General features: G+C 43.1%; 2 protein-coding genes and 1 pseudogene across 3 annotated transcripts; all 3 read right to left on the bottom strand.

Moving 5' to 3' along the window:
• Positions 1-4,424: 4,424 nt before the first annotated feature.
• Positions 4,425-5,179, bottom strand: LOC108166752 (uncharacterized; annotated as a pseudogene).
• Positions 5,180-8,627: 3,448 nt separating this feature from the next.
• On the bottom strand, positions 8,628-17,981 carry LOC103474069 (uncharacterized). Of its 2 annotated transcripts, none has more exons than XM_008424793.3 (7): positions 15,911-17,981; positions 14,622-14,904; positions 12,696-14,505; positions 12,442-12,615; positions 11,591-11,764; positions 11,336-11,482; positions 8,628-10,375 (listed from the first exon to the last, which is right to left on the bottom strand). In XM_008424793.3, exons 2-7 carry the CDS (start codon positions 14,893-14,895, stop codon positions 8,881-8,883), a joined length of 4,074 nt encoding a protein of 1,357 aa, XP_008423015.3. In that variant the 5' UTR covers positions 14,896-14,904; positions 15,911-17,981; the 3' UTR covers positions 8,628-8,880. The 2 variants fall into 2 exon arrangements, with proteins under 2 accessions (XP_008423015.3, XP_017163248.2); XM_017307759.2 differs by having other exon boundaries at positions 14,622-15,214; positions 15,325-17,981.
• Positions 17,982-18,059: 78 nt separating this feature from the next.
• On the bottom strand, positions 18,060-25,865 carry LOC103474051 (protein phosphatase 1, regulatory subunit 3B). The gene is given in 3 exon segments (XM_008424768.3): positions 18,060-20,277; positions 25,487-25,623; positions 25,625-25,865. Coding segments are annotated over 3 exon segments (1,191 nt in total). The 5' UTR covers positions 25,805-25,865; the 3' UTR covers positions 18,060-19,403.
• Positions 25,866-26,731: the final 866 nt, after the last annotated feature.

Raw genomic sequence — 26,731 nt, forward strand, 5'->3', positions numbered from 1 at the left:
GAAAAGAATCACAGATCAACATTTGAAGTTGCATAAAGAACGGCAGGTGGTACTTTCCATTACTACGATGAGATAGCTGACCTCAGCTGACTCTGTGTTATTAGCTAGTGCTCTCCAGGCTACGCTGATTTTCATTGTCTTGCTTTTTTTAAATCCGGTGCTAAAACGCTCATCCATAAATAAGTTGCATCTCGTTTGTTTTTGCCGATGAATGCTGAGCGGGGCTCTGATTCAGAAAGAGGGTTCTTCAGTTGAACTCGGTGAGGAGAGTTTTTCTCAGTCTTCTCTCCAGACCCAGGACAGATCATATACTTGAAGACATCTGCATCAGAAAAAACATTGAGAATAGATTTACTCCAGGCAGTTCACTTTTGACTTAATGTTTCTAAGTTCAGTTGCACATCTTTCATCGTGGTTTGAGATAAATTCAGATTTAAAAATAGTTCACATTATCTATTATTTACATTTAGGCACAAAGGACTTGAAATTCCCAGTTTAGGACCTGGGACTTGTCTGAGATTTGACTCAGACCTTGAAGATAAAGACTAGAGACTTGCAAAGCAATGACTTGGTGCCACCTTCGGTTGTCACATTAAAAATTAACTGTTAATTCTTTTTAGTTATAATTTAGCAATCCACTCCGGGACAGTTGGTAAGCTACAACGTAGCTTAGCACCGTCAGCATGTGAATGTATTCATATAATGGATGACGGACTCAGTGTAATGTGAAGTGAATGGAGTCCTCAGGACTTCATAAAGCATTACCCCAAAAACAGGCCATTTGCCACTTAAACATTCATATTCTCTGATGTCAATATACATACTGATTCATTCTTGCAATAACCTAAGATTAGAAATTTAGGTAAGTTGTTAATCTGTAGTTATAACCCAAGCCGTGTTACCTCTGACTTTGATCAAGGTAGGATATTCTGATGTTTTTTAATTTGTCAACCATGTGCTACGTCTGTTTTTATAAAGGTAGGTTGTTGGATAAATGTTATATTATATTTTTCTACTTATTAGTTTTCATTCTAAATAATGTAGTTATCTATAAAAGTATCTCTTCTGTTTATGAATAGTGTGTGGATTTAGTAGAAACTTGTGTCACATATTTGATTCATGTGGTTGTAAAACCACCCCCGCTCCAGGACGCCAGCAGACAGAGTTGCTGGTGTCAACAATGCATGCTGACCATTACCTTATAAGGAGAAGAAGGCCAGTTGGGGGGCATCTGGAGAAGGAAGAGGAATGCATACTGTAAACCAGTTTCAGCCTGTTTGCTCCCCCACCTTTAGAAAGCATTTGTAACCAGGGCTTTTCCCCAAATAAAAAGCGGGGAGAGCGGAATGCAAGCCAGAGTTTGTTTGGGGCATGTGACTGGTTGCATCTCCGAACACCTCTCCTCACAGCGACTGGAATTCTAATCTCTGTCTCCGTGTTTCTTTTGCAGAGTTATATACTTATGTCAGGGGTTAAACCTGACATAGGTGTTATGATAAAGGTTTTATTTTTATAAAGGTTGGTGTTATGATGAAGGGTTTGTTTTTATAAAGGTAGGTGTTATGATAAAGGTTTTATTTTTATAAAGGTAGGTGTTATGATAAAGAGTTTTATTTTTATAAAGGTAGGTGTTATGATGAAGGGTTTTAATGCACCAACATGTGCTACGTCTGTTTTTATAAATTTAGATGTTATGATAAAGAGTTTTAATGCATCAGAATGTGCTATATCTGTTTTTATAAAGGTAGGTGTTTCATTAAAAAATAAAATCAAGTTAATTTGTACAGCATGTTTCAGCAACAAGGCAGTTCAAAATGCTTCACATCATAAAAACAAAAAAAAAATACAAGGTCATTGAACACAGTGAACAATTGAAGAAGTGCGTCGACATGTTCTGCGTCTTTATTTTGCATAAATGTTGGAAATGTAATCAGTTAAGTGAGAATAATGACCTCATCATTACTTCCACAGCTGATTCTCTGCAATATGCTGGTATTGTGAAGCTGCTCTGCTTCCCTCATTCATGTTTCTTTTAATTCGTTCCAGTTTCTGGACTTTCTTGTCTCCTTTCTCTTTCATCTTCTCAATCAGAAAGTCCAGGTGGACTAAAGTAGACGCTGAATCAACTTTCAGAGCAATTCTTTCTAGTTTGACAACATGCTTGTAGGACTCATCCAGCAGCTCATATTTCTTTGCAGTCGGATGTTTAATTTTTGTCTCCAGACCTTCTAAGTAACTCAAGTTTTTCTCTCTTTCAGTTTTACTGTTTTCATACTTTTGCTTTATTTCTTTCAGAGTCATCTTAACTTTTCTTGTTTTGGTCACATATCTCCAATTTTCTTTCACATGATCAGATGTGGGACACTTCCCACTACAAACGATGCAGTGACCTCCTCTGATGACATCACAGAAGGCAGGACGTGCAGTGACCTCCTCTGATGACATCACAGAAGGCAGGACTTGCAGTGACCTCCTCTGATGACATCACAGAAGGCAGGACGTGCAGTGACCTCCTCTGATGACATCACAGAAGGCAGGACTTGCAGTGACCTCCTCTGATGACATCACAGAAGGCAGGACTTGCAGTGACCTCCTCTGATGACATCACAGAAGGCAGGACTTGCAGTGACCTCCTCTGATGACATCACAGAAGGCAGGACTTGCAGTGACCTCCTCTGATGACATCACAGAAGGCAGGACTTGCAGTGACCTCCTCTGATGACATCACAGAAGGCAGGACTTGCAGTGACCTCCTCTGATGACATCACAGAAGGCAGGACTTGCAGTGACCTCCTCTGATGACATCACAGAAGGCAGGACTTGCAGTGACCTCCTCTGATGACATCACAGAAGGCAGGACTTGCAGTGACCTCCTCTGATGACATCACAGAAGGCAGGACTTGCAGTGACCTCCTCTGATGACATCACAGAAGGCAGGACTTGCAGTGACCTCCTCTGATGACATCACAGAAGGCAGGACTTGTAGTGACCTCCTCTGATGACATCACAGAAGGCAGGACTTGCAGTGACCTCCTTTGATGACATCACAGAAGGCAGGACTTGCAGTGACCTCCTCTGATGACATCACAGAAGGCAGGACTTGCAGTGACCTCCTTTGATGACATCACAGAAGGCAGGACTTGCAGTGACCTCCTTTGATGACATCACAGAAGGCAGGACTTGCAGTGACCTCCTTTGATGACATCACAGAAGGCAGGACTTGCAGTGACCTCCTTTGATGACATCACAGAAGGCAGGACTTGCAGTGACCTCCTTTGATGACATCACAGAAGGCAGGACTTGCAGTGACCTCCTCTGATGACATCACAGAAGGCAGGACTTGCAGTGACCTCCTCTGATGACATCACAGAAGGCAGGACTTGCAGTGACCTCCTCTGATGACATCACAGAAGGCAGGACTTGCAGTGACCTCCTCTGATGACATCACAGAAGGCAGGACTTGCAGTGACCTCCTCTGATGACATCACAGAAGGCAGGACTTGCAGTGACCTCCTTTGATGACATCACAGAAGGCAGGACTTGCAGTGACCTCCTTTGATGACATCACAGAAGGCAGGACTTGCAGTGACCTCCTCTGATGACATCACAGAAGGCAGGACTTGCAGTGACCTCCTCTGATGACATCACAGAAGGCAGGACTTGCAGTGACCTCCTCTGATGACATCACAGAAGGCAGGACTTGCAGTGACCTCCTCTGATGACATCACAGAAGGCAGGACTTGCAGTGACCTCCTCTGATGACATCACAGAAGGCAGGACTTGCAGTGACCTCCTCTGATGACATCACAGAAGGCAGGACTTGCAGTGACCTCCTTTGATGACATCACAGAAGGCAGGACGTGCAGTGACCTCCTTTGATGACATCACAGAAGGCAGGACTTGCAGTGACCTCCTTTGATGACATCACAGAAGGCAGGACTTGCAGTGACCTCCTTTGATGACATCACAGAAGGCAGGACGTGCAGTGACCTCCTTTGATGACATCACAGAAGGCAGGACTTGCAGTGACCTCCTCTGATGACATCACAGAAGGCAGGACTTGCAGTGACCTCCTTTGATGACATCACAGAAGGCAGGACTTGCAGTGACCTCCTCTGATGACATCACAGAAGGCAGGACTTGGGGCCAGTATGCATCCAGGATAGTGACAGTTCCCCTCACAGCGAGTTCAGCACATAGCTCCTTCAAAAGAACCACCTTTAAACCAGTTTTCGGCATTTATAGGTTCTCTGACTTTGTAGGACTCTATTTCTATAGTGAAATTTTCATTCTGTTTCATCTCTTCTTTATATTTAACCAGGTCATGTTGAATCTGTCTGATTTGCTCCTGTTTTTGTTCAGTTTCAATTATTCTTTGCAGGCTGTCAGTTCACTGCGTTCCTTTATTACAACAACAGTTGCCTTCACATTTTGAGGTTTTCCAGAAAGGCAGTGAACTCTGTCAGTCCTTTCTCCGTTATCTTATTGGCCCCTTCCAGGTATTCTGCTACTTGGCTCCGGTCTTCGCTCTGACAGTTATTAAACAAGAAGTAGACGGGCCGCTTCTTCTCGTCTTTGGCACACTTAATGGTTGAAACTTCAAGAGCTTGACGGACGTTCTTTGGTGTTCTTCCATTCGAGTGAGAGATGAGAGCTACGATGTTCTCTTCTATGTTTTTTCCAAACAGCGACATGATGGAATTCAAGATATACATCACTGAGACGATTATCGCTTGCTTTCGTTACCAGACCCACTCCATGAATTGCATGAACACCATCCATTGATTGAAACAAGTTGAATAATCGCTGACTGATGTTAACATCGTGTTCTGTCCCTCTGGTGCTTCCAAATCCTGGAGTATCGATAATGCTCAGAGATATCAGAGATATAGGGTATGGCTTTACCTTCAAACCCAGATATTTCATAGACAATCACTTCAGATGTCTCAAGGTCCACCTCCTCCACGATTTGAAACCAAACCTCATCCTGAAACTTCACTCCCATGGTGAAATTGACCAGCGCATTGATGAAAGTGGATTTTCCTGCTCCTGCTTCACCAACCAGTAGGATTGTTTTATGTCTCTTGCATCCATCTTTTCCACCAACTGTCAGTTTTGTCAGCTTTGCAGGTTTTTCCTTTTTTGGCCTCAGCTGGTTAAACGGATGGATTTCCCGATTGGATCAGAGTACTTTTGGAGATCATGGTGTCCAGAGTGGAGGTCCTAGAAGAGGAACATCCATCCATTTTCTTGCACCCTTTTTCCCTCAGTGGGGTCAGGAGGTGCTGGTGCCCATCTCCAGCTAACGTTTCGGGCGAGAGGCGGGGTCACCTGGACAGGTCGCCAGTCTGTCGCAGGGCAACACAGAGACACACAACCATACACACACACACACACTCACACCTAGGGGCAATTTGGACAGGCCAATTAACTTGACAGTCATGTTTTTGGACTGTGGGAGGAAACCAGAGTACCTGGAGAAAACCCACCATGCACAGGGAGAACATGGAGACTCCATGCAGAAAGACCGGGAATCGAACCCAGAACCTTATTGCTGCAAGGCAACAGCTCTACCAACTACACCACTGTCATGGTGTCCAGAGTGGAGGTCCTAGAAGAGGAACAAACTTACTCAAACCATTTTGAAAACTTATATAATGATTCCATCCTTTCAAAACTAGTTGTTAAAAGTAACAATTAAATATTTATCAAGCTTAGATTAAAGCCTTAAAAACAATTAAGACACAATGACTCAATATATGGGAAGTTTAAATCTACCAAGTACTATAAATTAGAATAATAATAAAACCACCAAAGGAATATTAACCTAAAATATCAATACCTTCAGAGTGATTTCCACTTGTCCTTTGCATCATGTACTTTATAAACTAAATGTGCTTTTTACTGATAAACTGTATAAATAGGTTATTTAGGGTTCTTTCTTTATGTTTGAGTGAATTTAGGTGTTTTCATGTAAATGAATTTAGTTCTGAAATATTTTACCTAGAACTGTCTTAGTGATGTGCAAATAGTGCCTAAGCAGTTGACTTTCCCTATTGGTTAGAGTGGAAAAGCTTGGTGGGGCTGCACAGTGGTGCAGTTGGTAGAGCTGTTGCCCTGCAGCAAGAAGGTTCTGGGTTCGATTCCCGGCCTGGGGTCTGTCTGCATGGAGTCTCCATGTTCTCCCTGTGCATGGTGGGTTTTCTCCAGGTACTCCGGTTTCCTCCCACAGTCCAGAAACATGACTGTCAGGTTAATTGGCCTCTCCAAATTGCCCCTAGGTGTGAGTTTGTGTGTCTCTGTGTTGCCCTGCGACAGACTGGCGACCTGTCCAGGGTGTACCCTGCCTCTCGCCCAGAACGTTAGCTGGATATAGGCACCAGCACCTCCTGACTCCACTGAGGGAAAAAGGGTGCAAGAAAATGGATGGATGGATGGATGGATGGAAAAGCTTGGTACGGCCAAGCTCTCAGGTATAAAATCATCTTATTCAGACACAGAGCACCACCTGGTGGTGAGTCAGAGTAGTGAGTGTGATTGTAACAATCATTGACTGATACCATTTTTCAGCTTTTTCTAACGTGTGATTCATTTGTCATGGTAATACACAGTAGCTTGAATAATAAGGTTACAGGTGCTGCCAGTGTTTGTTAGGAGACCTGGAATCTTGTCATGGATGTTTTAAACATTAGCTTCAGGGAAGACAGTCGGATTCCTCCTTGCATACCTCACTGCTGCACTGCTGATGTCTAGAGAGGGGGGTTCTGCGCTCAGCTTAGTTCGAGGAAGAGGAGCAGGTGTATGAACCGGTGAGGTAGAAGATGAAAGTGGACACTTTGAGTCACTAACCTTGCTTGGGGATTTACTGGTACATAGAACATAAGCATAAATACCTTCTTCTATCAATGTTTTAGGTCAGTTTAGTATCATGCTTTATTTAAGATACACTCGTACACATTTGTATTTGTTCAAACTAAAAATTAAAACAATATAAATGCATCAGAATAGTACTCATTTTCTGCATAAAGGTGAATTTTAGATGGACAGGGACAGACTATCGTTTTAAATACTTATAATACAAAACATACTAGTAGAGTATGAAATTGCAGAGAATATTTTCGGTCTCATTTTGAAAGTTTTTTTTAAACTTTAATATTACATTTTCACACTGACAATCTGAATTCAAACAAATATTAGTGTCTGTACAGATTCCATCACTGATTTGAGTCGGATCCAATAAACACACACGGAACACAGACATCAAATCTTTAATTCACAGAAGATCGATATTTTTATGCAGAACACTGTATGACATAGATCACAGGTGTCAAACTCGAGGCCCGGGGGCCAAATCTGGCCCGCCGCAGCTTTTTATGTGGCCCTCTGGACTCCAAATTACATCAATAAGTCCGTCCAGTTTTTCACAAATCTGCAAAAATCACACAAAATCAACAAATTTCCAAATTTTTTCCTGATTTTACTGCTAATTTTCTCAAAATTGGTCAAAAACGTTGAATCCGTAACCGATATGACGAGTGATAGTCACATTTGACATCATACATTAGCGTAAATATTGTAAAAAAAAAATAATGATTGCAAATATTTCTTAATATTCACCACAAAATCTGTCATTTTGATTGCAAAAATAAACACTAAAATAATCACAAATCCCAGAGGAACAGCTATTTATTGATATTTTAACAGTTTTATTGGTTTTATCAATAGATTCTGGTGCAACCGGCCCTTTAAGAACGTTCAGATTTTTGATTCGGCCCAAAATAAAAACGAGTTTGACACCACTGGTCTCCCGTATACAGGTATCCCTGTTGTAGAGCAAAGTAGCCCTTCAACATTTAGACAGCCCGGTAAAGCTCTCGATTTACCGGTCGATCTACGTTCCCACCCTCATCTATGGTCATGAGCTTTGGGTCATGACCGAAAGAACGAGATCACGGATACAAGCGGCCGAAATGGGTTTCCTCCTCCGCAGGGTGGCTGGGCTCTCCCTTAGAGAGAGAAGCTCGGTCATCCGGGAGGGACTCAGAGTAGAGCCGCTGCTCCTCCACGTCGAGAGGAGCCAGTTGAGGCTCGGGCATCTGGTCAGGATGCCTCCTGGACGCCTCCCTGGTGAGGAGTTCAGGTCCCACCGGGAGGAGGGGAGACCCAGGACACGCTGGAGGGATTACGTCTCTCGGCTGGCCTGGGAACGCCTTGGGATTCCCCCGGAGGAGCTGGAAGAAGTGGCTGGGGAGGGAAGTCTGGGCCTCCCTTCTGAAGCTGCTGCCCCCGCGACCCGACCCCGGATAAGCGGAAGAAAATGGATGGATGGATGGATGGATGGATGTTCTGCCTTTCAGAACCAACTGAAACTTTCTGACAGGGAAAAACTGTGAAACTCATTCAGAAGGTTAAACCAACAGTTTACTCCAAGTCTCTGATTTAGAATAAATCTGCAGATAATAAAAATGCTCCAACAGGAAGAAATCTAATGTGGAAAAACAGCAGATTTAAAACCTTCACTACATCATAGCTTATTCTGGTTCTTTCTGTTCAATACATGTACTGTAAAATCTTTCAGCTTGTGATTTAAAAAATTCCTCAATGATTTCACTTCTTTTAAGGAAATCTAGATTTCAGTTCTTTATTCCAACACACTGCATAGAAGAAACTCAAGAGAAAGATTTTCACTGCAAAATCATCTCAGCGAAACTTTCCAGACATGACATATAATATTTGGTATTCTTCTATTTCTTCCACTCTGAGACATTGTAAACTTTTGACGGGTAACTTGTTAAAATGGAACATAATTCTATTAATACTTGTTATGGTTTTACTTGCCAGCAGTAAATGAACGGATCAGAACCAGAACCTTCCAGCTGCTCATTCAGTATTTTGATCATCGTCTTGTTTTCTCAGACCCTCCAGTCTCAGCAGCATCTCTGTGTCTCCATTTTCTGTCAGTAGGTCCAGATATTCAGATGCTGGATCCTCCTTCAGGTCAATCTGCTGCAGTCTGACAACATGTTTGTAGATCTCATCAATGATCTGGGACTTCTTTGCTTTCTGGTGTTTTATTTCCTCTTCCAGATGATCTAAAAGGCTGATACTGTTCTCACTTTCCGTCTCATTCCTTTCGTACTTCTTCGTCACATCCAGAAGCGTCATCTCAACTCTTTTTGTTTTGGTCACATACCTCCACTCTTCTTTCACGTGAGCTGAAACGGGACACTTGTTGGTACAAACAGCACAGAAACCGTCTTTTATCACCTCACAGTCTTCTGGTGTCTTGGCGACTGTGCATCCAGGATAATGACAGTTTTCTTCACAGACGGTGCAGCAGAGGGCGCCGTTATAAAAAAACCACAGCCACGTCCCACCATTGATGGGTTCTGTATCTTTATAGACTTCATCCATTTCTACAGAGAAGCTTTCATTGCTTTTCTTCTCTTCTGCATGGTTCTGTAGAGCTTTTTGAATCTGTTTGAGTTCTGCTACCTTTAAATCCGTCAGCTGGATTCTGTCCTGCAGGTTCTGGATGCAAGCTTTAAGTCGGCCGTGCTCATGAAACTCTTCAACTGCTGCCAAAACCATTCGACCTTCAGCTTCTTTCAGGAAACCTGTGAACTTCCAGAGTTCCCTCTCTGATAATTTATAAGCCTGCTCCAGCTCGTCTGTATTTCCAGTCCGGTCTTCATGCTGCCGGTTATTAAACAGGAAATAAAATGGTTCCTTCTTTTCATTTCTAAGAAATTTAATGTGTGTAGTTTCCAGATCTTGCATTATGTTGCTGTGATTTTGTCCATCTGAGTTTGTGGTTAAAATGACTGTGCATTTGTCCTCTTGTTCTGCAAACAGGGTCATGACTGAGTCGTACGTGTGCTTCAGTCGGCTGCTCTGCAGACCGTCACCTGCATTCAGCACCAGGCACACAACAGCTGCTGCTCTGTCCTCCACCTGCAGGAAGTCTGATAACCGTTCTCTGATAACGGCATCTCTCTCAATGCCTTCATGTCCAGCATCAATGATGGTCAGAGGGAAGGGCAGAGATTTATCTTCAAAACCAAAGATCTCATAAATCATCACATCTGTTGCCTGATGTCCTTCCTCCTCTGTGACCCGGAACCAGACTTCATCATCAAACCTCACTCCTATGATGTAGTTCAACAGAGCGTCTATCACAGCACATTTTTCTGCTCTCGCTTCACCAATAAGTACAATTTTTCTGTTCATCGCATCCATTTTTTTCTCACCAACAATGACTCGGGTCAAAGGTCCAGACTTCTCTTTTTTTACTGTGAGCTGATAGACAGAAGGACATCCTGACTGGATCAGAACACTTTTAGAGATCATTCCTCTCAGAGAGATGTTGTGAGTCCTGCAGGAATCAAAGACAGTCAAGGATATCAAGTGAGTTAAATATGAAATGATCAGAAAAGTAAAAAGTTTCAGATGTTTTAAACTGATTTTCACTCAGAGAAGATGGAACATGGAGGAATCAAGGAGACATTGAGTTTCCATGGGTTGTGTTTCTACCAGAAAAAAACAAAAAAACCCTGATTTGACAAATCGGAATTGGGTCACTGCAGCCTGAAGTGACCCAATTCCGATTTGTCAAATCAGGGGTTTTTTTTTTTTTGCCTTGGCCGTTCACACTTCCAAATATATGCGACCTGTATGTGACCTCCAGTGTGAACGGGCAACGACCTGAAGTGTCCTGCATGCGCAGCAGAGGGCACAATAATATAGAGAGTGTTCTCAGTGTTTGGAGAAGGAAACATGGAGGCTAACGGTGGAGCTTAGCTAACACATTTGAAGTTGTTGTCCGACCAGAGCAGCAAATTAACAACTTAATCCTCATTACAGTCCGTCATGGTTGCTGTTTTTCTTCCCGCTCGTGCATCAGGACGCAGAATAGTGAGATTTGTTGAGTATCAATGATGTTCAGGTTGAATGAATGCGAACTGAACGTTTGAAAAGATTGGATACGTGTCGGATATTCAAGAGGCCTGGGTCACATTTGGCAAAAAAAATTCAACTTGTGTTGTTCAGATTGTCATAAAAAGATCAGATTTAGGTCGCATTACGGCATAAAAAAAAAATCAGAATTGGGTCACTTCGGGCTGCAGTGTGAACGCAGCCTGTTGCGTTTGTGGGAAATGGGTTGCTGTGACCTACAACAGACTGGCGACCTGTCCAGGGTGTACCCTGCCCCTCGCCCGAAACGTTAGCTGGAGATGGGCACCAGCAACCCTCCCAACCTGATTAAGGGACGAGGGTGCAAGAAAATGGATGGATGGATGGGTTGCTGTGACCACTATTGGATGTTTTTGCTCACCAAATAGTTTTTTGCGTACATGTTTGACACAACTCCTGTCCTGATGGTCCCAGCTCGTTGTTCCTCAGGTCCAGTTGTCTCAGACTACGTAACTCCAACAGCGTGAGGGCTTCACAAATATCTTCTGACAGCTTACAGTCACGGACCCTTAAGCAGAGAGGGAGATATAAAAAAAGTGTTTTTTTTATTTTACTTTTCTGGAAGCTTTAATGTAGAACAAAGCCTAGATATTTCTGTTAATCAATAAAAACTGACCTTAGTGTCTCCAGTTTACAATGTGGACTGCTGAGTCCTGCTGATAGGAGCTCCAATCCTGAATCCTGCAGGTCATTGCTGCTCAGGTCCAGCTCTTCAAGGCTACAGGACTCTGATCCAAGAACTGAGGACAGAGCTCCACAGCTTCCCTTTGACAAGTTACAGCAGATAAGCCTAAAACGAAGAAACGTTTGATATTTACTCTGTATATTCATATTAGCGTGTGTGAGTGTGTGTGTATTTGTGTGTAAATGACTAAAGGTAGTGTGAAGTGCTTTGGATCCAAAACCTCTGCACTTGATAAAGCGTAGTACTAGTCCAAGTCATTTACCATGTGGTGTCTTTGATTAAGAAATTAGTTTTTAAAGACTTATTTCTCTTTCAAAGTTATCTTGCAGTGTTGTCTAGTCTTTGATTAGCTGCTGGGTGTAGGAGCTTTGTGTCATTTATGACGTAAAGCTGTCAATGTCGTAATGTTCCAGTCCGACTGCAGCCTTCTCACCTCGGCTCTCCTTCAGCTGAAGGGCTTTGGTTTCTGCAATACTACATTTCGAATGTCTGGAGGTTCTTTACCAGAGATTTGGAACCAGGTAAATTACTTCAAGAAAGTTACTAAGTGATGCTAAAAAGGTTCACAACCAGAGAAAACGAGATTCTACAGTTTTTTAAACCACATTCTTTAAACTTTAGAGATCAGAAATATCACCAATCTGTTGCTCTCCTAGTTCGAATAGTCTACCGTTTTAACTAAAGCAACATAGAAACCATTGACTAATTTAGCAATGCCAGTGCTGAGTCTCTCACCCATAAGAAACGTCCCATTATAACTTTAAAAGTCGAGCCATTCTGACCTGAGAGTTTCCAGTTTACAGTGAGGACTCTTCAGCCCAGCAGCCAGCAGCTCCACTCCTGAATCTCTGAGGTCGTTGTTACTCAGGTCCAGCTTTCTCAGACTACAGGACTGACAGCTAAAGACTGAGGACAGAGCTGCACAACTTCTCTCTGAAAGGCTACAGCCAGTCAGCCTGGAAAAGATGAGATAGTGAAACTTCAGTAAATAGTTTTTTTGTTAAGCGTGTCATAATAAATGTCCGCTGAAGCTCACAGTGATGTCTTGGAGGTTTTAACCACTGGCAGGAGAGCAAGGAGAATCTTTTCTGAAGGGAGGTATTTCTTCAGGTCAAACACATGTCGATCTTTTAGTGATGAAAGTAATATGAAGACCAGCGCTGACCAATGAGAAGGAGACAGTTCATCCACGAATCCTGTTTCTGATTTCAGGAACTGCTGGACCTCATCGACTGGAGAACCGTCCATCAGCTCATTCAGGCATGGGAATAGAGAGATTTTTCGTTCTGGAGAAGGACTGTTTCTGATTTTATTTTTAACACGATCAACAGTTAGCTGTCTGCTCTGTGAGCTACTTCCTGTCTGTGGCAGTAGATCTTCAAGATGAAGCTGATTTCTTTGCAGAGAAAGACCAAGGAGAAAGCGAAGAAATGTGTCCAGGTGTCCATCTGAACTCTTTACGGCTTTGTCGATGAATTCATAGAAGGGCTCCTGTGGATGCTTTTGGCTGTAAACGAAACCTGGAATTCGGAAAGTGTTTTTTGGTTTGTTTCTAATGCGCGAGACGACAAACAGAGCAGCCAGAAACTCTACTATGCTCCAATGGAGGAAGCTAAACACTCTCTTTCCATTCATTTTCAGACAATGCTCCTCCTTGAAGAACTGTGAGAATACTTCTGGATATACAGAAAAATCATCAAAGCTCTTAACATCGTCCTCCTTTATGCTTTCCACAGAAAATGACAGGCCACCATTTTCTAGCTGGTTGAAAGCAAGTTTCGTCAAAGTCTTGAGGTAATTTAAACTTTTTGGTTTGCCAAACTTTTGTTTCATGGTTTGGATCTGAGCCATGAGGATCTCAATGTAAATCCCAGTTAAAGTACTGGGCAGTTCTCCTCCAGTGCTGGTCTTTAACACATCCTGCAGAACTCCAGCAGTGATCCAGCAGAAGACTGGGAGATGGCACATGTACTGCAGGCTTGGTGACATCCTGATGTGGGAGACGACCCTGTGGGCCTGCTCTTTGTCTCTGAATCTCTTTCTGAAGTACTTTTCCTTCTGTTGCTCAGAGAAACCTCGGAGCTCTGTTTCCATGTCGATGAATTCAGGAGGAATCTGGCCAGTGCCTGAAGGTCGCATGGTGATCCAGAGGCGAGCCGAGGGAAGCAGATGCCCTCGAATCAGGTTCGTCACCAGCGTTTCCACTGGAGCAGCTTTGGTCACATCAACAGGCAGTTTTTCTGCAGCACTGAAGTCCAGTGGAAGTTGGCTCACATCCAGCCCATCCAGTACAAAAATGATTTTATATTCACTCTTATCAAAATTAGAGTTTCCTGATGTCTGCAGTGATATGAAGATGCGGTTGAGTTCCTCCTTTGCCATGTGTACAGTTTCAGGAATACACGTGTGGATCAGTTCAGACAGACTGAGTGTCTCCTGCCTTGGGAAATTCACCAGGTTAAGCATGAGGGGAAATATCAGATGAACATCCTGACTGGTTCTGTTTTCTGTCCAGTCAAGAACAAATTTGTGAACCAAGAAGGTTTTTCCCATTCCTGCCTCTCCGCTGGTCATCACTGTTCTAACGTTTGCCTTTGTTCCTGACGGGTGTGTGAATATGTTGCTGATTTTTGGTTCAGAAGGCTCTCCAAATGCCATTTCAATCCTTCTGATGAACCTGGAGGCAGGCTGGTCTCCTGCTGTGATACACGGCTCAGTGTAGGCTTCGTCTAAACTGACTGTATTCCTTTTTGAGGTCCACCCTTCATGTCTACACCTGAATGTGTCCTGGAGGTTTGATTGCAGCCTTTCTTTGTGGTTTCCAACGGATTGTGGATTTTCCATGTCTTTGTAGGACAGAAACACACAAGAAACAGAAAATTAATCAGTAACTGGTTGCTTTTATATCAAGGGCCCAAAAAACTAACTTTGATAAGTCCCAACCAGCTGCCTGGTGAATTACCTTGCGCAGTTCTGTGGATGTTTGATAACTGATCCTGGAGGTCATTTCTGTAGATCTTCTGGAGGTTCTTCTTCAGCACCTGCACAGCCCAGTGGTTGTACTTCTGCACCATCTGATCCACCGTCTCCTGTCGGTCTGCGTTCTCCAGATAACTCTTTGGGATGACTGGAAGACCATCGAGCTCGTCTGACTGCTGCAAGAACCATTTAAAGCTACGAAATTCTTCATCTCCCAGCTGCTGTAGGGTCTCAAACAGTATTTGTTTCAGAGCCATTGGGTCCTGCTGAACACAGATCAAATAGTTTGATTTTAGCATTTGTTCGTTTTTAAATTTTAAACTTCAGCTTCAGGTTGCATAAAAGCTTTGACTCATAGCAGGTGTATGTATATCAAGGAGGTATTTGAAAGCAAACCACAGCTGGTCTAATGGAAAACAGATCCTGTTGTCTTCGTGTCATAGTTTCTTCTTAGTGGTGAGACTGAGTGGCTTCCTGTTTTTGCTGGTCAGCCTTCAGTTTCAGACGTTACCAAGACTGGGAGCTCTGCTGTGTTCATCAGTCATGTGAATAATCACATGTAGAATTAGAAATGTCCTGAAAGACACCGTCTGATTAAAATGCATTATTTTTTTTATTACTTTTAGGAGAACTGTTAGAAACTAACTAGGCATTGCTGCCATTGTTATTCAGACATGCTCTCTCACCATTTCCAGCCAGTGTTTTGTTCTTATGCCACCTTTAGAAATGAGATCCCTGAAACGTTTTGTGCGCTTTAAGTTTCATAATGTCTCCCCACTGCTAGCAGAATAAATCTGTCTTCATGTGTGAGGCCTGAATCAAACAGCAGAACGTTAAAAACTTCACATATAGATGCCCCAGATGGTCTTTCCGGTCTGGGTTTTACGACACCGCATCGTTCAGACTCACTTCATGTACATTCTAGCAATGGTGCATAAACAAATTCTGCATTGGTTTTTCTGGACAGAGTGGATCGTAACATACAGAATATAATCATTTACATGATGCTTCTTAGAAATACAACCAGTCCTGCTCTCATCAAACCACTTCCTTCCTCACCGTGTGAACATTACAGCTAAGGGAGCAAAATGTAAAAAGGTTGAGAAAAGGCTTCTGGTCTTTACTCTCTGTGGGTCTTTTACTGATTATTTCCATATAAATAAACCTTCCAGGATATAAAATTCATGACATGCTCTGTGCTTCTGGAGAGAATACAATGATGAGGTTTAGTCAGTTAAAAGATTTCTGTACTTTTAACAAAGTTGAACTCACCAGTTAAAGATCAAAACTTTGTAGCATCTGCAGATTTTGGTCTGAAGTTCTTCACATCATCGATTAATCAAGCAGTTCCTCAGCTTCTAAAACATGCTGAAACTTATTGAATCAAACTCAACATCCTGTCACATTTTACGTCCAGTGTTTAGTGCAAACAGCCACGGTCACGTGACACAGAGCAGCCCAGACAGGTTCAGCAAACTCAGGCTATGGCAACACGTTTCTAGATTTACTCATTGTCCTTGGTGTCAGTCATCATTCATCTCTATTAGTCTAAACTACACTGTACAAGGTAAATCTTCCTGGTGCACTTATCACCTCTGCACCTTTAACATTTTGATAAACTAGTTGAAAATACTTTTAGAGATACTAGTTCATCACTCTGGCTTAGTAGAACTTTTCCTCCATGAAGTTCACAAAATGTTTACTAGTAAAAGTCCTGACTATCTGACACTGACTTGGGCTAATGAGATGAAAATGATCGACATTTAAAACTAGCAAAAGCAAACAACGTCCACCAGTTTACTGGTGAGCCCTCCATGTGTGCACCAATCTGCATCTTTAAAATGTAACAACTTAACTGAAATGTAAACCGTGTTCAGCTTTTTCATCTAAATACCTGCGAGTTTGGTGGTAGCAGAATATTGAGTTAGTTTGGGCAAAAGTTTAAACTAGTTTTAAATTTGTAAAAAGAAAAAAAGAATATGTGGCTAATTGCAAGAATAAATATATAAATGTCTTGCCATATATTCCCAACCCACGCTCTTCCAGTGATGGTTTGTTGATCTGGGTCTGTGTTTGTGCATCAGCTCACAGCTGCAGCAGAGTAAAGTCATTAAACCCATCAGGTTCATAACTGGATTATGAATATTGATGGTAAAGAAAAGAGGCAACTTTTAGTTTCTGATATAAATTCCAGATAAATTTGTGTTATTGGCCAGTTGCAGTGGCATTGAAAGGGTTACTCCAGTGGGATTTACAGATGCTGACCGTGGATTTAAACATGGGAGCTCCTGGCAGTCAGGATGCAGGTTTTCATAGGAAGTGGATGATGTTCGCTGAGCTCTGTGAGCCAAAGGTGAGTTAGTTAAACATTTCTTCGTTTTGGAAATCAGGAGCACTTCCACCTTTGACCTCCCAACAACGCTGGTTCAGTTTGATCTGTTCTGTCTGGTAATAAACACATTAAACTAGGACAGAGGCTTTAAAATATTGTGCAAACGTTAATAATTAACACAGATATGAATCATAAAATACAATCTCCGCTGCAGATTAGAAACAGTTTATAACAGTTTCTAATCTACAGAAACTATTTTTTCTGTAGATTTTATTTTGGCTTCATTTTTTTTCCTGGATGCCATCATCACACTCAGACTGGTTCTGGGAATATTATCCACTACTAGATTGTGCGAATAAGTTTACATCGCCTTAACTCAGGCGAGTAAATATATCCACTTTTATTAAGATTTTCTTGGATTGTGAAGGTTAAATTTGGGTTTTAACCTGCCAACCTCTCTTGGTGACCATCTAACTTGTTTATATTACATTTGGCCATTATTTGCTTTATTTTAGAAATTTAAAAACTAAATTTCAAGTATTTGTCTAATACTTTTTTCCCGTTAAGCTGCATTAATGTCTTCGGTTTATTTTCTGATAGAAAAGCATAACTGTCCACCAGCACAAGGTGGCGCTGCACCAGCTTCCTGAAGTCATGAGCCGTTTGTCAAACGGTAATTACTTTAAACCAAAACCGTCTCAGTAATCCGTCTAATATTCTGACTCAAACACTGATTGTGGTTTTTTTTTACTGAAATTAAGAGACAGATTTGGACCACAGACTTTGTTCTGGTCCGCCTCCTCATTTACATACAGCTCTACGTCACATAACGTCAGCATATGGCGCCCCCTGCTGGAGGAACATTTAGAAAATTACCAGAATTAAAGATCATGTAAAAACCTGAGTTGTAAAATGATAACATAAAGATACAAAACCAAAACATTGAAAACATGAAGCCATGAGCAGCTTAAGAACATTTTCTGATCTCAAAAAGTATTCTGATAATACTTTATCAGAATACTTTTAAATATTAATTTAAATACTAATTTGACTTGTGTAAAAAAAAAAAAAGAAGATAACCAACCAGTGTTGGGATAAAAATATACTTTTTATTGTTCTTCAGATTTTGTTGACAGCAGATTATTGTCACAGACAGAATTTCATCTTTATGAGTAAAACACTTTATTAACCTTTTGTTAAAAATTACTTCTGTCATTCAGTCCCTGAAAGCAGAGGCCTCGAGGCCAAACACACACACACACACACACACACACACACACACACACACACACACACACACCAAAGATCACACACTGGATCATCAAACTACTAAATAAAATATAGCTTATTCATTTTCAGGGTTTTGTGCGCAGACAGACTCTCTGAAAGCCGAGGAAACCGTTTTCTCAGCGGGGAAAATTACCGCCTCCATTTCTCTCGCTCCCCTTTAAAAACCAAAGATCCGAGTCATCTCCGAGTTCTTCCCTCTGCATTTACTGATGTGCAAATTTGAAGCAAAAAAATGACCGCGACCCTGTTGATCTGATAACTACGACACTATAAACTCCCCTGATTGTTCTCACAATAACGGCACAGATTAAGGTGAAATAAAGCAACTTTTTCACTTTCAAGTTCGCCGATAAAACAAGACCGTCGGCACCCAGACCTTCTGTCAGCAGGTTGCAGCCGACGCAGGAACCGCCTGAATCAAACAGCAGAGCGTTAAAAACTTACATCGCTGAACTTTACGGGCCAGCAACCGTGTTTAAACTGTCAGAAAGAATCTCACAGAAAGGAAAACCAACTACAGGAGCAATCTGGCATCCTCAGCGTATCTGTGATGGCTTAATACTGTGTTCAAAAAACAAAGACAACTTCACAACAAATGAGCTAAAGAAGTGAATTTACTCTGATCCAGGCTCGTTAGATCAGGAAACCAGGACATTTTGAGGAATGTTGTTCAGCTTCCAGTCCGCTGGCCGACACCAAGTTCTTCCTGAACACGAAACTTTCTGAGAAAACACGAGTTAATAGCTTAAAAATGTTCCCTGTAGCAGAAGTGGCAGCAGGACACCTCAGGTGCTCGGTGATCTTAACCGGTGAATAAAAACAACTGGACTTCCTGTTAGCAGCTCCGGTTTGCTCAACTCGTCCCTCCGAAGGTCAAAACCCGAGAACTTCAAGGCTTATTAGTGGAGGTTTGGTCGGTTAGTCACAGATCCTGTGACAACAGCAGGTTTAAAATCTGATCTGGGATGAAGATGTTGATGATGATGATGAACACCTGCCCGGGTCGGGGTCCGGCTCGGTCTGCAGTGTGATCCGGCAGACAGTGAAACGGACTTCAGGAGCAACCCAACATTACAGAAACCATTTTAAAACAAGCAGGTCATCACAGACAACGTGCAATTTAAAAACTGTGACATCAGATGTTCAGTAGTAAGGCCCGATGTTCTCGTAGCCGGCGTAACTCGGCCAGTCAGGGAAGAGCCCGTGTGAACAGGTGGGGCTGCCGTACCGGTCGAAGTGGATCCCGAACTGCGATGAGTCCGAGTGGCGGTTTTTCTTCATGTAGGACCAGACGATGCGGTAGTTCTTACCCTGGTTGCTGTCCCAGTACTCGTTCCCGCTCACCTTGTAGCACACGGCGAACTCGACTTGCTCGTTGGGCCACATCTCGGCGGGCAGAGACGCCTCGAAGGAGAAGGTGTCGCTGTACGAGGTCGGGTACGTGTCCTTCACGTATTCACAGCTGACATCCGTGTGGCTTTTCCACGAGTCAAAGGTCACCCGAACCATCACGGACTTTTCAAACGATACGTTTTTTACTTTAACGGTTCCTGCAAAGGCCTTCTCCTTCAGCACGCAATGCTCCAGGCTCACGAGGTTCTGCTCCAGGTTCTGCCGGAACAGCAGGTAGTCGGAGGAGGGCTGAGTGAAATCCAGCACCAGTTTGTCCTCCTCCGTGGACGACAGCGTGAGCTTGGAGCTCAGCATTTCCTGAATGTTCACAGGGATTTCTATGGGGTCTGTGAACTTGGAGAAGATCTTCACCTTGGTTAAGGACAGACCTTTGTGGTCGGCAAACGTAACACGCTTCTTTTTTTTCGCGTCTTTGCTGGTGACGGCGCCATCTTCACGCTCAGTTTTGTTCACACAGGTTGTGTGCTGGAACCTCAGGCAGGAGCTTCGGGCCGACTTCTGTACCGTAGAGGTGGTGGTGAAGGCGAACTCCTCCTTGGACAGGTAGAGGGGCATGGTCACGTCCATCGGCATGTCGATCTCCAGAGGAAACATGCACAGAGCGCTGAAACAGAGAAGTCAGACTGTTAGTGTTGAGCGAGAGCTTCACAAGGTGTAGCTCTCGCTTCAGCTCTGCTACATCCATCGTTTCCACAACATCTGGTCAAAGCTAACCAGATGTAGAAACGTTGGCTGTAGTCGGTTCTAGACTCAATTTTCTCGTTTTCTTTGGTCAAGACAAAGACACCTGTAGAAATCCCTTTGCAGTACCGGGGGCCACATTCTGACCCAGACCTCACCGGTCCCCGGAAAACTCTCCCACCTTCAGTGTGTCCATCTCTACAGTTCAGGAGAAACACGAAGATTCAAAGACAAAAACATTTCATTGCTACCACCCGTCCATTTAGCACAGGATGAATGGATTATTTTATATTTTCTCAGGAGGTTTTGCTGCATATTTTGGTTGCAACGTCATGGAAAACCTTCGAGTTTCAGCAGAAAGCCGAGCTCCGACAGGAGGCGTCAGAGAAAACAAGCTGCATTGTTTGGACACTGCTGTGCAAACAGAGAACAATGAAGTCTCTGCATTTAGGTCAACAGAAATCTGCACTCAGAACCAGAACCATGCTGTGGACCCGCACCACCTACTGCAACGCAAACAGAGAGGGGCCCAACACCACCAGGAGGGGAACGCCCCCAAAGAAACTTTCTGCAAATGCCCCCAATGAACTTCCAACCCATCAAAACCTTGGAGTCAAGAACTGAACAGTCCACGGCCAGCTGGTCGGTTTCAGGAAGGGAAATGCCTGGTTCACACGGTAAGAGTGGAAGATTGTCGGACGATTTTAGCTCTATGGTGGGTTTGGTCCATGCAACACACACAAACCAGTTTCACTCAACAATCAGATGAACCCCTCTCCAGATCAAACGTGATGTCAGAGGAAACCAACATGGCCGACTGGCTGTGTTTATAGATCACATTTAACAGAGAAAAGACAATTTTTAAAAAATACGTCTCCGATGTCCACCGGGCTTTCTGGTGCGTCACGGCAGTCGATGCGTCTCGTCTGTGTTAGATTTCCCTCCATGTTGCCTCAACAGGCTGCGTTCTGATTTGACCTCAGGGAACAACACGCGTACGCAGCAATATCTGGTTTACACAATCTGACAAGCCGAGTATGAAACAGCAACTGCCAAGGTCTTCATCCGAGTTTTCAGGAACAGCAACATGGTAGAAAATTATCTAGCATGAAACCCAAACACTGATCCACCAGAAGAGGCGGTTTAAACCACCAGACCCACTGAATTATGAGTCCGGCGTCACGCAGAGACTTGATGCTGCAGGAGTCCGGCGCTCAGAGCAGATCCGCGGATCTCTTTTGGTCTGATCAGCAGAATCTGACCTTCTGGGTTTGGTTCTGCCGTCCCAACAGCAGACTGAAACCACTCAGGACCTCCAGGCATGTAAAACATTGCAGAAGTTTTCAAGTTGGACTTTTTGTTAAAGTCCATCTATAGGTGAACGTCTTTCGCCACTTTGTTCTAAATTTTAAACAAGCAGTTTTCAAAATGTCTGAAAAAGTTTCTCTGCCTTTAATGTGAAGGTCACAACAAACCGAGCTTTTAAATTAACTTAGGGATTCTGAGTCATAACTCTGAATAGAAATCAAACAGAAAGTCAGAGGCTCAGTTCACCTGCATCAACAGAACCAAGGACCGGGTCAAGGACGGGACCCGAGACACCACAATCAGAAGACCCCCAGGTCACAGCAAGGTCACCACCATGACCGGGTTTGGCTGGTAAACCAGCCGTGTTCCCCGTTTCTACCCAGAAGCGCCATGTGGCCCTGCTGGAGGGCAGACGGTGACAACAGGAAGGTTTATTTTGCTCGGACTGGACGACTCCACATGGAGGGCTCACTCTGGGTTTTACACCCAAAGAGGGTAAAATACCCAATTATTAATCAATGAAGATCATCAATGTCTTCAGACCAATAACTGTTACCGTATTATTTACAGCTGTAAAAACTTTACACAACAGTCAGAGCAGAAATGATTCCCTTACTCCTTTCAGATCCACGCTGTGATTTTTGTGGTTCTGATTTGCATCTGAATCCAGAAACTCAAAGATTCATAAATGAGAGGGAGCTCCACTCCTCTAGATCAGCTCAGAAAGTCAGACTGTAAATGGTTCGACTGTCCTGGTTCTGGATTAAACCACATTAGACCAGAAACTCCAAGCTGAAGCCGTTTCCGGTTTTATCGAATGTCCAGTGAAACCGGGTCAGCACAATGTTGGCTCAGTCTTTCACTTCTCCAGACTTTGAATTAAAATTTCAGTGAATTTAAACTGAATATTTTGTCTCTAATGTTTGAAACTGTGTACATAAAACATGGAGCGAGAGCCCGACATCCTGTTGGCTCATCCTGGCTGGTTGCTGTTTGCGTTTCCACTGTTGGGTCCAGAAGGAGATCAGATGTCCACGTCAAAGTCCAGAACATGATTATGAAACTGAGAAATCAGATCCAGGCTGTTTGTTCTGCAGCAGTTATAGTTTAAAAACCAACTAAAGTTGTGAAAACTGATGTTAAATGAGCCGACAGCCCAACTCAGTTACACTTTATTGGTTTTTATGTTGGAACTTTAAAACATTCTGATAAACCCTGCCAGCATGCCCAGGTGGGCCCCATGTGGGAAAAAGGAGGGCAGACCAGATGGGTCCCATATGGGTTTTGTCCATTTAGGGCCCACATAGTCTGTAGCCCTACATGGACAAAACCCATATGGGACCCATATGTTACCCCTCCTTCCCCCCACATGGGGCCCACCTAGGCATGCTGGCAGGGAAAACCCATAAAATGTTTTAGTAGAACAAATAAAACTGACTGGGTTTGATTTATTCCTCCATCTCATTATATCTGGTATAAAATAAACGGTTCTGTAGATTAAACTGAACTGGGTCCCATTCAGAGCTGGGCTCCCTCCTGCCTCTCATCAGGGCCAGTTTCTGCGACCCGCCTGGCCCGGTTTGGTTCTGGTTGCTGCTGCTTTTCAGACACGCATTCGGTGCCATGACTCAACCGGCCATTTACAGCCACCTGACCCACGATGGTCCTAGTTCAATCACCAAAACTCCAACTGTGTTCATTTATGAAGCTCGTTAGAATCAGCCGTTAACTGGACAGGATTCATAAAAACCACAGAAGAATAAAACAAACTAGAAAATTCCTGCAGAAATTTTTAAAGGGGCATGCCAAAGTGTGGCCGTCGGATTCTTAACAAAGCGTTCCGACGGTAAAAATTAGCAATCATGCTTAAGAAAGCTGCAGTGTGGTCAATAACCTGCGGGGAGTCAGAAGCATGTTTTCTTAAGCTGTACTCGTACGGTAGTATGAGCATTTTTGCTCATTTTAGTATGTTGCATAATAAGCTAAAATGAGCCAAAATGCTAACAATAGCATGAATGCAATTGTTAGCATCAGTAGCATATGTGTAATGGTTATAGTCTTGAATCAGTAGTATAATGCTGAAAACACAAGCAGTTGTAAATACCAGTAAACCCTACAGTGCAGTCCTGGGGAGCTGCAGTTCCAGACACTGTTCTGTTGCTATGGTAATTGTTCTGTTGCTATGGTAATTAATCCCCTGCAGCTGTGAGAGCCAAAGAGCGGGAAAATGCTCTTCAGACACAGTTTCTATACTTGGGAGACACCAGGCGTCAGTCTGAAGGACCCTGACAAAAAGCATAAGCCCTAGCAAATTTTTGTAAACATTGTACATGAGCAGGCATGTGTATCTATGTTATGACCAACTTTCAGACCAATAGGGCGACATTTATGCCTGTGAGGGGGATTTAAAAAGGGTTTTTGAGTCAGCCATAAACAGTCCTGTGTGTGTGTGTTTCATAGAGAAAGATTACCGATTCTGTGAGACACAAAATCTCAAATTTTTTTTCGTTTTTTATTCATTTATGTAATCATTTTAACTCCAATCCCCAATAAAAAAATAATAGCTCCCTTCTCGGCATCGAGCCGCACGATTTGATACCACTTTTGTGGGTGGGTACGCAGCGGTACGAGCCGCATTTTAACGGTAATGGAAGAAAAATAAAGATATATATAAATAAAGAGGCGTTCTATTGGGTGTAGAACAACAGGAAAACCATAAACAATATGAAACCAGCCGACGTTCAGGTCCGATTCCTCCATTCTGGCTTCCTTCAGGAGAACCGGGTCGGTCTGGGGGTCAGCACAGCAGAACCAGAACCAGAGTCCAAATGGACATGAAGGATTTAAATGTCCAGTCAAAAATCATTTGATTCATGATTCCGATTCAAAAACAAGATAAAAACCATTAACTGAAAATCAGGATCGATGGATCAATAATCAAAACATTTTCAAACCGAATCAGTTCTTTCCGAACCCGAACCCAACTTCCATTCTGAAATCACAACTAAAGATTTTCACATCTGACATCAGGGCCAGAACTGAACCGGATCGTTCTTTTCGTTAAGTTCATTCATCTGATTCTGAACCGAACAACAAACAGGAAACCCGTTAAAGACAAAAACCCACCGGGTCGGAATCCGAACCGAGTGGCGCGTCTTCAGTTTGAACTTCTGTGTCCGTGACTGATCTGACCCACAGCAGGAAAACCCACTGACCTTCCAGGGGAAGGCGAATAATCCGGATCAGATCAGAGGAGCCAGACCTCCTCCTGTCCAGAACCAACCCGGCCTGCTCGGTCCAGTAGAACCTCCCAGAACCAGCGCCATGTTTGCGCTCAGACCTCCGGCTTCATGTCTGCAGGTTCTGGCATTTAAAACCCGCTTTCCTGCCGTTCGAACCACTTTCTGACCCTGGAACCGCTTCGGAACCACGGTACCTCCCACCGACCCAAAGCTCATCCGGGTTTCTGCAGCAAACTGCAGTTTTAAGGCTGAAAGCGGAAAAAACAGCTGTTCCGGTAAAGTGCGGCTGAAGCAGATGGAATATTAAATCAAACTTCATTCACTCATTAATTCATTCATTCATTCACTCATTCACTCATTCACTCATTCATCGTATCAAACAGCAGCACAATAAACGGTTCCGTCAGTTGGTTGTTTACAACCAAAACTTGCGACTCCAGAAATTCACTTTTCTGAAAGTTTCTCCGGGTTTTCGGTGTTTAAATCGTTTCTGCCCAAACAACAAACGACGCTCCACGCAGCGCAACAATCCGCAGTTTGCGCAGTTTGCGCAGGTTCCGGGTCCTCGGTGCGGAGCTTTACCTGGAGCAGGTTCTGACCAACACCTGCCGGTCGCGGTTCCGTCCCCACCGACACGCCTGGAGCCGCCTGGAGCCGCCCCGCTGCGCTGCGCTGTCAGAGCAACTAGGAGCCGCTGCGCGTTTCAGGCTCCACTTCAACGGACCCACGCAGGCTCCACGTGAAAACGTCCACGCAGCCAATCAGGGCGCGCGCAGGCGGAGTGATCACCAGAGTGAGGGTCTGATGTCTGTGGAGGAGGAGGGGCGGGCCTGAAGAGCCACCTGGAGAAACCTGGAATAACCTGGAAGGTTCTGGATAAATAAACTGATTAAACAACATTAAAACCAACAGACTCGGTCCAACTTGTCTCTGCAGCGTTTATTTATTTCATATTAATTTATTTATTTCATATTAATTTATTTATTTCATATTAATTTATTTATTTATTTAATATTAATTAATTAATTTTATTTATTTCATATTTATTTATTTCATATTAATTAATTTATTTATTTCATATTAATTTATTTAATATTAATTTATTTATTTCATATTAATTTATTTATTTCATATTAATTAATTTATTTATTTCATATTAATTAATTTATTTATTTCATATTAATTTATTTCATATTAATTTATTTAATATTAATTTATTTATTTCATATTAATTCGTCACATTTTCATATTTATTTCTCTCAAACCCCAAACTGATTAAAACAAACTGCCGTCCGGCCGTACGGATGGAAAGTTCAGTGGAAGGACAAAGTGTCACAGAAAACCGCAGCCAGTGAGATCAGCCCCTGGTTCTGCTGAGGTTCTGGAGGTCCAGGTCGGTTCTGACCGGTTCTGCTTGAACTCCTCACTCCAGCATTAATAATTCTGCATGTTGTCACTCAAGTGAAGACATTTGATGAAAACGTGAAATTCATCATGACGTCATCAAACTTCTGAAGCTCCTGTATCTGACGCTGTCAACGTCTCCCTCTCATCATCTCGCGATATTTTCCACGCAGCCTGAGTGGAAAATAACGTTAGAGAAACAAAGCTGGTACAGAAACAGGAGGTCTCACTTTGACACAAGCTGTGGGTCTGAATCAGGAACAAGGAAAGACGCAGCATAACTTTACCCAAGTTAAGCTAACCGAGTTAATGTAACTAGTTTCTATTAACAACAAACTACATGAGGTTTTTGTAAAAGTTTTATTTGGATGATGGTGAAACCTGGACTGGCAGCAGATCAGAGCCCAGGCAGCAGCTGACAGG

Source organism: Poecilia reticulata, chromosome 12 (assembly GCF_904066995.2).
Source record: "Poecilia reticulata chromosome 12, P_reticulata-male-v2, whole genome shotgun sequence".
Taxonomy (NCBI): Eukaryota; Metazoa; Chordata; class Actinopteri; order Cyprinodontiformes; family Poeciliidae; genus Poecilia; species Poecilia reticulata.